We start from the raw sequence: 12,098 nt of genomic DNA, 5'->3' as shown, positions 1-12,098 counted from the left end.
AAACTGTGCAGAGCAGAAGCGAGCCTTGATCTCCACCAGGATGTGAGAAACTGTCCTGCAGTGTGAAAATGATGTGTGTCTGTGTGTTTGTGTGCCAAACAGCTTTCAGCGAAAGTGTGGAAGAAAAATGCTGTGAGAATTGCTTTATCTCCAGATGAAAAGGACTACAGTAACATTGACTGAAATGTCAATGCAGTCCTAGGCTGCATTAACAGAGGGATAGAATCAAGATCAAGTCAAGTACTAATACCACTTTACAATGCTTTGGTAAGGCTACACCTGGAATACTGCATCCAGTTTTGGTCACCACGATGTAAAAAAGAGGTTGAGACTCTGGAAAGAGTCCAGAGAAGAGCAACAAAGACGATCAGGGGACTGGAGGCTGAAACATATAGGGAACGGTTGCTGGAATTGGGTATGTGTAGTTTAATGAAGAGAAGGACCAGAGGGGACATGATAGCCGTGTTCCAGTATCTCAGGGGCTGCCCCAAAGAAGTCAAGCTATCCTCCAAAGCACCTGAAAGCATTGCAAGAAGCAACGGATGGAAACTAATCAAGGAGAGAAGCAACCTAGAACTAAGGAGAAACTTCCTGACTGTTAGAACAATTAACCAGCGGAACAACCTGCCTCCAGAAGCTGTGAATGCTCCAACACTGGAAGTCTTTAAGACGAGATTGGACAGCCATTTGCCTGAAATGGTATAGGGTTTCCTGCCTGAGCAGGGGGTTGGACTAGATGACCTCCAAGATCCCTTCCAACCTTGTTGTTGTTGTTGTTATTATTATTATTATTATTATTATTATTATTATTATTATTATTATTATTATTATTATCTGGGGACTGGAGGCTAAAACATATGAACAATGGTTGCTGGAATTGGTCTAGTTTAATGAAAAGAAGGACTAAAGGTGATATGATAGCAGTCTTCCAATATCTGAGAGGCTGCCACAGAGGGTGTGTGTGTGTGTGTGTGTGTGTGTGTGTGTGTGTGTGTGTGTGTGTGTGTAGCTACCCTCTAAAGCACCTGAAGGCAGGACAAGAAGCAACGGGTGGAAACTCATCAAGGAGAGATGAAACCTAAAACGAAGGAGGAATTTCCTGACAGTGAGAACAATTAGCCAGTGGAACAACCTGCCTCCAGAGGTTGCGGGTACTCTAACACTGGAGGTTTGTCTGAAATGTTGTAGGGCTTCCTACCTAAGCTCAGAGCTGGACTCAAAAACCTCCAAGGTCCCATCCACCTCTGTTATTCAATTATTCTGTTATCTGGTGAGCTCCTCTCTTTCACAAAAGAAACAGCTCTCTTTGCCCCCCCCCCAAAATTGGAAAAGCAGGAACTAATTGTCTGCGTCTATAGGTAACCCTCAATTTACGACCGCACGCAAGCCCAAAATTTCTGTTGCTAAGCATGACAGTTGTTCAACGAGTTTTGCCCCATTTTACAACCTTTCTTGCCAGAGTTGTTAAGTGAATCACTGCAGCTGTTAAATTAATAACACGGCTGTTAAGTGAATCCGGATTCCCCCTTGACTTTGCGTGTCAGAAGGTCGCAGAAGAGGATCACGTGACCCCCGGGACACTGCAACCGTCACAAAGATGAGTCAGTTGCCCAGTGGCTGAATTTTGATCATGTGACTGTGGGGAAGTTGCAACAGTCGTGGGGATGCTGCAACAGTTGTAAGTGTGAAAAACGGTCACAAATCACTTTTTTCAGTGCTGTTGTAATTTCGAACAGTCACTAAATGAATGGTCGTAAGTAGAGGACTACCGGCAAAACAACGGCATGAAGAGGCTGCACTCCTAAAGGGAGGTGGGTCAAAACCCCCAAAAAATGGGTGCAGGCAGACTAAAACCAAAATAACATTATTAAAATTGAAGCTGATTTAAGATAATTAAACTAAGTGACAGGAGCCAAGGTTACAGCCTTATGATCTCTTAGTGGTCTCCCATCTAAATAACTGGCCCAGCTCAGCTTTCTGAGCTGAACTAAATGTGTCACCTGCTGAGGCTTAATTCCTTATTCTTGTTTTTTTTATTGAAAAGTTTTACAGTACATTTTTAAATACAAAACCCCTCCCCTCCCCCTCCCCTCTCCCCAAACCTCCCCAACTCTCCCCTCCCCTCCCCCCCTCCCCGACTTCCCAGAGCTAAATACAGGGTATAAAAATACAAACAAACATAATCTAAAATATGCAAACAATCGCACTTTAACTCTTAATAAAATAACTACAAGCTAGTTATACATCATATAAATCCACTACTTATTCAAATGCTAAGTGAAACTTTTTAGTCCCATATTTACTCTGGATATAATCAATCCATCTTCTCCCTTATTCTTGTTAACTATTACAATTTGGTGGGAAAAAATGGAGCAGTTCTTAGAAACATACTTATCATTTGAGCAGAGGTTTATACGTGCCTAAAATAAAGTTTGCTAAGTTCTCAATTTTCATTGATCGAATCTGCTTTTTTACAACATTTTGCTAGTCCTGAAAGCAGCCATTTAGTATTTATAAAAGAGTGGGCAGAGAGAGGGACAGGATAAAAGGTGTGAAGTTTCTTTCTTGTTCCATCTGCTGAAAAAAAGTAATATTCTTTTCGATCTCTCTGCTAGAAGATTTCAAAAGATAACGGTAGTCCTCGAATTACCACAGTCCATCTAGTGACCGTTCAAAGTTACAACGCCAGTATATGACCGTTTTTCACACTTACAACCATTGCAGCATCCCCATGGGTCACATGATCAAAATTCGGCCGCTTGGCAACTGACTCATATTTATGACAGTTGCACTGTCCCCAGGGTCACGTGATCGCCTTTTGTGACCTTCTGACAAGCAAAGTCAATGGGGAAACCAGATTCGCTTAACAACCGGGTTACTAACTTAGCAACTGCAGTGTTTCACTTAACAACGGTGGCAAGAAAAATCATAAAATGGGACAAAACTCACTTAACGAATGTTTCGCTTAGCGACATCAATTTTGGCCTCAACAGTGGTCGAGGACAACCTGTGTGGGACCTGTTTGACCTTTATTTCTAGAAACAGTCTAGAGCAGATCCAGAACAGGCCTATATGTACTTGAGAAGAAGAATCTGTCAAGAACACGTCTGACCAAATTAAACTTAATCCCCTTTAAAAAAAAATTAAAACTTCCTAAGTAGACGGTGGGAATGTTGCTGATCTAATATATCTTGTCGGCAAAGATTCCTAGGACATTTTGTTTAGCAAGCCAGTTAAACAGAGCTGGGCAGAATTCCCAACGTTCATATTTATGACAGTCGCAGTGTGCCGGGGTCACGTGATTCCTTTTGTGACGTTCGGACAAGCAAAGCCCACGGGGGAAGCCAGATTCGCTTAACAACCATGTGACTAATTTAACACCCGCAGGGATTCCTTTAAGAACTGTGGCAAGGAAGGTCGTAAAATGGGGTCAAACTCGCTTCACACATTTCTCACTTAACAACATAAATCCTGGGGTCAATTGAGCTGATAAGTCGAGGATTGACTGTACGAGAAAAGCTGGAAACAAAATTCAAAATGGAATAATAATAATAATAATAATAATAATAGTAGTAGTAGTAGTAGTAGTAGTACTAGTAGTAGTAGTAGTAGTAGTAGTAGTTGGATGGGACCTTGGAGGTCATCTAGTCCAACCCCCTGCTCAGGCAGGAAACCCTATACCAGGGGTAGGCAACCTCGGCTCTTTTATGACTCATGGACTTCAACTCCCAGAATTCCTGAGCCAGCCATGCTGAGGGAAAAGGGAGAGGTTTCCAAGCTGAGCCATGCTGACTCAGGAATTCTGGGAGTTGAAGTCCATGAGTCATAAAAGAGCAAAGGTTGCCTACCCCTGCCCTATACCATTTCAGACAAATGGCTGTCCAGTCTCTTCTTAAAAACTTCCAGTGTTGGAGCATTCACCACCTCTGGAGGCAGGTTGTTCCACTGGTTAATTGTTCTGGCTGTCAGGAAGTTTCTCCTTAGTTCTAGGTTGCTTCTCTCCTTGACTAGTTTCCATCCGTTGCTTCTTGTCCTGCTTTCAGGGGCTTTGGAGAATAGCTTGACTCCCTCTTCTTTGGGGCAGCCCCTGAGATATTGGAACACTGATATCACATCACCCCTCGGCCTTCTCTTCGTGAAACTACACATACCCAATTCCAGCAACCGTTCCCTACTTCTCTGGCTTGGGGAAAGTCCCTGAGAACAAGGGGATGAAACTGAACAGCGATAAATGCAAAAGGAGGAGAAATCAGAGACGTGTTGTGGATGGGAGATTACTGCCTGACAGCGTGCGTGGAAAAGAATTTGGAATAATACTTGATCACAAGCTATGAGTCAGCAGCGTAACGCGGCTGCTAAAAAACATCTAACGCAACATTAGGCAGCATCAACAGAGATTTAAATTTCCAAATTGTAGGAAGCCGAAGCCCTAAAAACAACAGCTTGCAAACCTTGGCTCTACAAACAAGGTAGGAAGAAATTCCTTATAGGAGGAATTGCACTAGTTCAGGGGTAGGCAACTTTGGCTCTTTTGTGACTCCTGGACTTCAACTCCCAGAATTCCTGAGCCAGCCACGCTGAGGGGACAGGGAGAGGTTTCCAAGCTGAGCCATGCTGGCTCAGGAATTCTGGGAGTTGAAGTCCACGAGTCATCAAAGAGCCAAGGTTGCCTGACCCTGCACTAGTTATAATGGACTGTGAGAATGACCTTGGAAGACAGGAGGAAGAGCTTGAGACTGGACATCCAGCAGATGCAGATAGTCCTCGACTTATGACCACGATAAAGCCTGGAATTTCTGTTGCTAAGTGAAACATGTGTTAAGTGAATTTTGCCCCATTTTACAACCTTTCTTGCCACAGTCGTTAAGTGAATCACTGTGGTTGTTAAGGGAGTATTAGAGTTGTTAAGTGAATCTGGATTCCCCCCTTGACTTTGCTTGTCAGAAGGTCACAAAAGGGGATCATGTGACCCCTGGGGACACTGCGACCGTCGTAAATACGAGTCGGTTGCCAAGCGTCAGAATTTTGATTACTTGACCTGGGGGATGCTGCAAAGGTCGTAAGTGCGAAAAAACGGTCCTAAGTCACTTTTTTCAGTGGGGTCGTAATTTTGAACGGACACTAAACGAACTGTTGTAAGTTGAGGACTACCTGTAAAACCTTTTCAGGCCACAGAAGGAAAAGGGATGCAGGAAACAGGTCAGAAGGGGACTCTCCTTAGTTTTCCAGAGAGTTAAAAAAAAAGGAAGGAAAAATAATAATTTCACCCTTGCAAGATTCTTGCAATAAAGATACAGCTTTACAGTACAGGTAGCCCTCGACTTACAACAGCTCATATAGTGACCGTTCGAAGTTACAAAGGCACTGGAAAAACTGACTTTTGACTATTTTTCACACTTACGGCCGTTGCAGCATCCCCAGGGTGGCGGGATCAAAACTCAGACGCTTGCCAAGTGACTCACATTTATGATGGATTGCAGTGTCCCAGGGTCACGTGATCCCCTTTTGCAACCATCTGACAAGCAAAGTCAATGGGGAAAGCCAGATTCATTTAACAACCGTGTTACTAACTTATCAACTGCAGCGATTCACTTCAGAACGGTGACAAGAAAGGCCGCAAAATATGTATTTTGTATGTTTGGTTTACTGATTAACCCAGGTAATATATATAATGGTTTTGATTTATTAAAGGGGATATTGCAGTGGTGGCGAACCTATGGCATGCGTGACAGAGGGGGCACTCGGAGCCCTCTCTGTGGGCAGCGCACCTCGCTCTTTGGCTAGGTTTTTGCAGAAAAATGCCATTTCTCAAGTCCCTTCCTAGCCAAAACAAGCCTCCGGAGCAAGCGCGCTGTTTTCAGCTTTGAATTCTATCAAATCTGACACCAGAAACAGATTAACAAATGAGAAACAGATTAACAAATGACCTGAGTGCTGCTTATGTTGCTCTCAAACTTACAAAGTATAAGCCAAGATTAGACAAATTATCAGCATGCGTACAACAGCAAAAATCACATTAATTGTTCAAAAGTATGCCAAAGGCAAACTTTTACCTTTCAGTAAAAAGTTGTTTGAACTGAAAGCTTTGTTATTGTGTTTTTCTTTTAAGACAAAAGATGTTAATGCATGAGTTGTTTTTTTTATAAAGGAAAACCTCAGTATTCAGATTAAATTGCCGTGTTGGCACTTTGCGACAAATAAGTGGGTTTTGGGTTGCAGTTTGGGCACTCAGTCTCTAAAAGGTTCGCCATCACTGCGATATTGTATTGTATTATTAAGTAGATGATTTAATATGGTGGGGAATAGATAACTTTTAGGAAATAGAACAAGAGTACATTCAAATAGATAACATGTGTATTTTGGATATTATATTTTGTCATGAAGTGAAACAAGGGAAATCTTGGTACCCCAAAGCCTGCAAATTATAAATATCAAAGGTTAAATTGGAATATTGATGAGAAGCTAAAAATTGGGTAAAAATTAATAACAGGAGATGGATTGTTTATGAAGATTGAATGTAATTAAGATGTGTATAAGCTAAAAATTTATTGATAAATGTAATAATGATGTTTTTATTGAGTTGACATAATTAGAACTGCACTAGCTTGAATACGAGACAGTAAATGTTAAGGGGAAAAGAGAAGAAATATCTGATGGTGTAACCTGAGATTTGCACTAAAGATTTTGCTGTCGAACTATTGATTAACCCAGTCACCACATTGCTTTTTTTCAAGACTCAAATGTAAAATTGGGAAATGAATAAAATATTATTTTTTAAAAAAAGAAAGGCCGCAAAATGGGGGCAAAACTCACTTAACAACCATCTCGCTTAGCAACAGAAATTGGCGGGCTCCATTGTGGTCATAAGCTGAGGATTACCTGCAATCTAGATTGTGCGCTTCTCGTCTGGACTACCTCGCCAGTAGAAAAACATCCCAGGGACTTTCATCTGTTCTCCCAGCAGACTTTGGCACGTGACGCAAAACAGGAACCGTTCCGAGATGAACGGAGTCCCGTGCAAAAATTGCCGGATGCCGACACTTACCCCTGGAAGAGTTTTCTGCTCGTGCAAGGCGGTCTGAGCTTTGATAGCAGAGTCTCGGGCGCAGTACGTCAGGAAAGCGCAACCTGAAATGGAAGCAGAAGGAACTTCAAGTCCCGTCTCTATGCGCAGGAAGCATTGAAGCACTTTGTAAATCCTGAGTATAAGGCCACACCTGGAATCCTGCATCCACTACAAAAAAAAGTTGTGGAGACTTTGGAAACAGAGCAGAGAAGAGCAACAAAGATGATCAGGGGACTGGAGGCCAAACATATAAGGAACGGTTGCAGGAATTGGGTCTGTCTAGTTTAATGAAGAGAAGGACAAGGGGGGACATGATAGCCGTCTTCCAGTATCTCAGGGGCTGCCCCAAAGAAGAGGGAGTCAAGCTATTCTCCAAAGCACCTGAAGGCAGGACAAGAAACAACGGATGGAAACTAATCAAGGAGAGAAGCAACCTAGAACTAAGGAGAAACTTCCTGACAGTGAGAACAATTAACCAGTGGAACAACCTGCCTCCAGAAGTTGCGGGCGCTCCAACACTGGAGGTTTTTAAGAAGAGATTGGACAGCCACTTGTCTGCAATAGTATAGGGTTTCCTGCCTGAGCAGGGGGCTGGACTAGAAGACCCCCCCCTTAAGGTCCATTAAAGCTCTATTATTGATTGAATCCTGGAAGTGAGTCTACGGTCCTGGGTTTAATCCCTCCCTCCATCAAGCCCAGGAGAATCTGCTTCTCGCCTGGATTGTAGGCAAAGGACCACATTAGCAAATATCAGGAGGATTCACCCTTTTCCAACTGAGAGTTTACAGCTCGTCCTCTATTTACAGCATTCTTTTAGTGACTGTTCCAAGTTAGAAGGGCACTGAAAAAGGCTTACGACCATTTAACTATGATTTTAACTATTCTATTCTATTCTATTCTATTCTATTCTATTCTATTCTATTCTATTCTATTCTATTCTATTCTATTCTATTCTATTCTATTCTATTCTATTCTATTCTTATTCCATTCCATTCTATTCTTTTCTTATTCTATTCCATTCCATTCCATTCTATTCTTTTCTTATTCTATTCTATTCTATTCTATTCTATTCTATTCTATTCTATTCTATTCTATTCTATTCTATTCCATTCTTATTCCATTCCATTCCATTCAATTCTATTCTTATTCCATTCCATTCTATTCTTTTCTTATTCTATTCTATTCCATTCTCTATTCTATTCTATTCCATTCTCTATTCTATTCTATTCTATTCTATTCTATTCTATTCTATTCTATTCTATTCTATTCTATTCCATTCCATTCCATTCTCTATTCTATTCTATTCTATTCTATTCTATTCTATTCTATTCTATTCTATTCTATTCTATTCCATTCCATTCCATTCCATTCCATTCCATTCCATTCCATTCCATTCCATTCCATTCTATTCTATTCTATTCTATTCTATTCTATTCTATTCTATTCTATTCTATTCTTATTCTATTCCCTGTTCTGTTCTGTTCTGTTCCGTTCCATCCTTCCACCTACAACCATTGCAGCATCCCCATGGTCACATGATCAAAATTCAGATGCTTGGCAACTGGCATGTATTTATGACAGTTGTGGTGTCCCAGGGCCATATGATCCCCTTTTGGTACCTTCCGGCAGGCAAAGTCAACAGGCGAGCCAGATTCACTTAACAACCGTGTTACTAACTTAAGAACTGCAGTGGTTCACTCAGCAAGTGTGGCAAGAAAGCTCTTAAACCAGGGGAAAACTCACTCAACCGCCGTCTCGCTTATCCTCGGAAATTTTGGGCTCAGCTGTGGCCGTATGTCGAGGACTACCAGTATTCCATTCATAAGCAGGGCCCTCTGATTGACCTCTGATCAGTCATAGTTCTCCTGGCCATTGCTGGTTCGTGTTGACCAGCTGATCCTTTTATCCATCAATAAGGCTGAGATCCCCTGAGCCTTGCAGAGGGCAAAGGAGTTGTCAGAATGAAGCCATTCTGGAGGTTTGCAAGATGTGATTTCCTCCTATACTGAAAGCCACTTCGAACAAGGAAGCATCAGTGTCAGGTGCAGTCAAGACATAATCTGCCGGGGTGGGGGGGTGGGGGTGGGGGGGTAGGGGGTGTTGGTTTAAAAAAAACCAAGTTCCACTTTTGATCATCTGATGTCTCCTCACATAGAAAATGGCTCATAATAACAATAACAACAATAAAAAGTTGGAAGGGACCTTGGAGGTCATCTAGTCCAACCCCCTGCTCAGGCAGGAAACCCTATCATTTCAGACAAATGGCTGTCCAGTCTCTTCTTAAAAACCTCCAGTGTTAAGAGTATTCCCAGCTTCTGGAGGCAGGTTGTTCCACTGATTATTTTTTCTCACTGTCAGGAAATCTCCCCTTAGTTCTAGAATGCTTCCCTCCTAGATTAGTTTCCATCCGTTGCTTCTTGTCCTGCCTTCAGCTGCTTTGGAGAATAGCTTGACTCCCTCTTCTTTGGGGCAGCCCCTGAGATACTGGAAGACTGCTATCCTGTCCCCCCTCGTCCTTCTCTTCATTAAACTAGACATACCCAATTCCTGCACCATTCTTCGTATGTTTTACCCTCCAGTCCCCTGATCCTCTTTGTTGCTCTTCTCTGCACTCATTTTTAGGGTCTCGACATCTTTTCTACATCGTGGTGACCAAAACTGGATGCCATATTCCAAGTGCGGCCTTACCAAGGCATTGTAAAGTGTTATTAACGCTTCACCTGACCTTGATTTGCAGACGAGATCTCTGTTCGCTCCCTGTTTGCTGAAGCAACGCCCTACAGATACCTCTCGACTTACGATCACAGTGGGGACTAGACTGTTGTTAAACGAGATGCCCAATTTTACCACCTTTTTTGCCGTGGCTGTTAAGCGAATCTAGTTATTAAGTGAATCTGGCTTCCCCATGGAATTTGCTTGTCAGAAGCTGGTTGGGAAAGTCATAATTGGTGATTGTGTGATTTCCCCAGGACGCTGCTGTTGTTATAAAATCCATGCTGGTTGCCACACGCCCAAATTTTAATCACATAGCCGTGGGCGTGATAGAATGTTTGTTACCTATAAAGACCAGATATGTCACTTTTCCATGCTGTTGTCACTTTGAGCGGTCACTAAATGAATGATTTTAAGTCGAGGATTACCTGAAAATATGCCCCCTTCAAAAAAATAGACCTAATCATCTTACGTAGCCCAGACTGAGGAGGAATTTTTAATTTGGGGTTCTTTTTTTAACTGACTACAGGGTTAATTTAATTTTTTTTTTAATTTGGTTCTTAATTTTTGTATTTTGGATTTTTAATTCCCTGTAAACCGCCCTGAGTCCTCAGGGAATAGGGCGGTATATAAATATAATTAATAAATAATAATTAATAAATAATAAATAATAAAGGCACCCACTTACACCCCACAAACCAGAAAAGATTGACAACAGAGTGGAAATGAAAAAGAAAAAAGATGGCCAGTTAAAGAAAGTCATCCACACCCCACACCAGTGAGAAGCACAGATGTACTACAACATTTTGTTCCAGACCCCACTTGTTACTACCGAAGTGTGTGGATTTTTGGGAATAGAAGTCCTCAAATGCTTCTGAGATTTCAAATCTTCAAACTTTGGCTAGGGAATTCTGGGGTCTGAAGCCCACAGATGCTGGCTAGGGAATTCTGGGAGTTGAAGTCCACAGATGTTGGCTGCGGCATTCTGGGATTTCAAATCTTCAAACGTTGGCTAGGGAATTCTGGGGTCTGAAGTCCACAGATGCTGGCTGGGGAATTCTGGGATTTCAAATCCTCAAACGCTGGCTGAGGTATTTTGGGAGTTGAAGTCCACAGATGTTGGCTGCGGCATTCTGGGATTTCAAATCCTCTAACGCTGGCTGGGGAATTCTGGGATTTCAAATCCACAAATGCTAGCTGGGGCATTCTGAGAGGTAAAGGCCACCACGCTGGCTAGAGCATTCTGGGAATTGAAGTCCACCCATCTTAAAAGTTGCTGAGATGGAGAAACACTCTTCCTTCTCCGATTGCCTGAAAGCTAAGCAGGATCAGGCATTGTGAGTGTGCGGATGGGCGAGCGCTTCTATCCTTTCCTTGCTTCGTCTCTCTTCCCCCTCCGGTTTCCTGAATGGGGACAATTTACAGACGGGAGAAACGGAACCCACAGGGGGTTTTGTGTGTGTGTGCGCGTGTGTTTGCCTCTTGTTCCATGTGTTCGTTCGGCACCATCTGTGAAAAGTGCAACCTACACACCAGCTGGAGCCGGCACGGCGGAAAGATACTGAAAAAATGAAAGGTGGGGGGGGGGGAGAAGAAATGACTGGAGATACAGATAATTTTTTTTAGGGGGGACGGGACGGCGGAGAACATTGTTCTATGAACTCTGGTTAAGTTCCAGCATGGGAGAACAGTGGGTGAACAGCCCAGTGAGGTCAAAAAAGTCAAAATGGTGGACACATCCATTCTGTCACTGTTTGATGTGGGTTGTGTGAGCAGGGCTGCAGCTGCCATTTTGAATTCCTCTCTGCAGATATTGTGGCAATTAGAGCCTGGCTGGGGTATTCTGGGAGTTGAAGTCCAGAAGTCTTAAAGTGGCCAGGTTTGAGGACCCCTCAATTAGAGGATGCATTCACAAATAACTACACATAGTCCTCAAATTACGACTACAACCGAGCCCCAAATGTCCATTGCTAAGGAAGACAGTTGTTTTACCTCAGTTTAGGACATTTTGGCCATGCGACTCCCTGAATCACTGGATTGTTAAGCAAATCTAGCTTCCCCATTGACCTTGCTTGTCGGATGCTGGCAGGGAAGGTCAAATGCGCCGGGACGCCGTAACCATTGCAAACACAGTTTGTCCTCGACTTATAACAGCTCACTTAGTGACCAGAGTTACAACAGCACTGAAAAAAATGAGTGATGACCGTTTTTCACACTTAGGACCGTTGCGGCATCCCCATGTTCCTGTGATCCAAATTTAGACACGGATTCATATTTATGATGGTCGCAGTGTCCCGGGGTCACGTGTGATCCCCTTTTG

At 42.8% G+C, this 12,098-nt stretch overlaps 1 protein-coding gene and 1 long non-coding RNA gene across 2 annotated transcripts in view; one reads left to right on the top strand and one right to left on the bottom strand.

Moving 5' to 3' along the window:
- Positions 1–12,098, bottom strand: part of CELF5 (CUGBP Elav-like family member 5) — a gene marked incomplete at its 3' end in the record, with an annotated part of 88,447 nt that overhangs the window by 60,888 nt on the left and 15,461 nt on the right. The window contains exon 2 of the mRNA XM_083364280.1: positions 7,046–7,128. Within this exon, the coding sequence (XP_083220406.1) occupies positions 7,046–7,128 (83 nt within the window). The remainder of the gene's footprint in view (positions 1–7,045; positions 7,129–12,098) is intronic.
- The window catches only part of LOC310641964, a 222,014-nt gene that overhangs the window by 202,546 nt on the left and 7,370 nt on the right, over positions 1–12,098 (top strand). The gene's annotated exons all lie outside the window — the stretch shown is intronic.

The sequence above is a fragment of the Vipera ursinii genome (genome assembly GCF_947247035.1).
Source record: "Vipera ursinii genome assembly, chromosome: 1".
In the NCBI taxonomy this organism is placed as follows: domain Eukaryota; kingdom Metazoa; phylum Chordata; class Lepidosauria; order Squamata; family Viperidae; genus Vipera; species Vipera ursinii.
The sequence above is the reverse complement of the archived record's forward strand: the minus strand, read 5'-3'. Positions and strand labels throughout refer to the sequence as shown.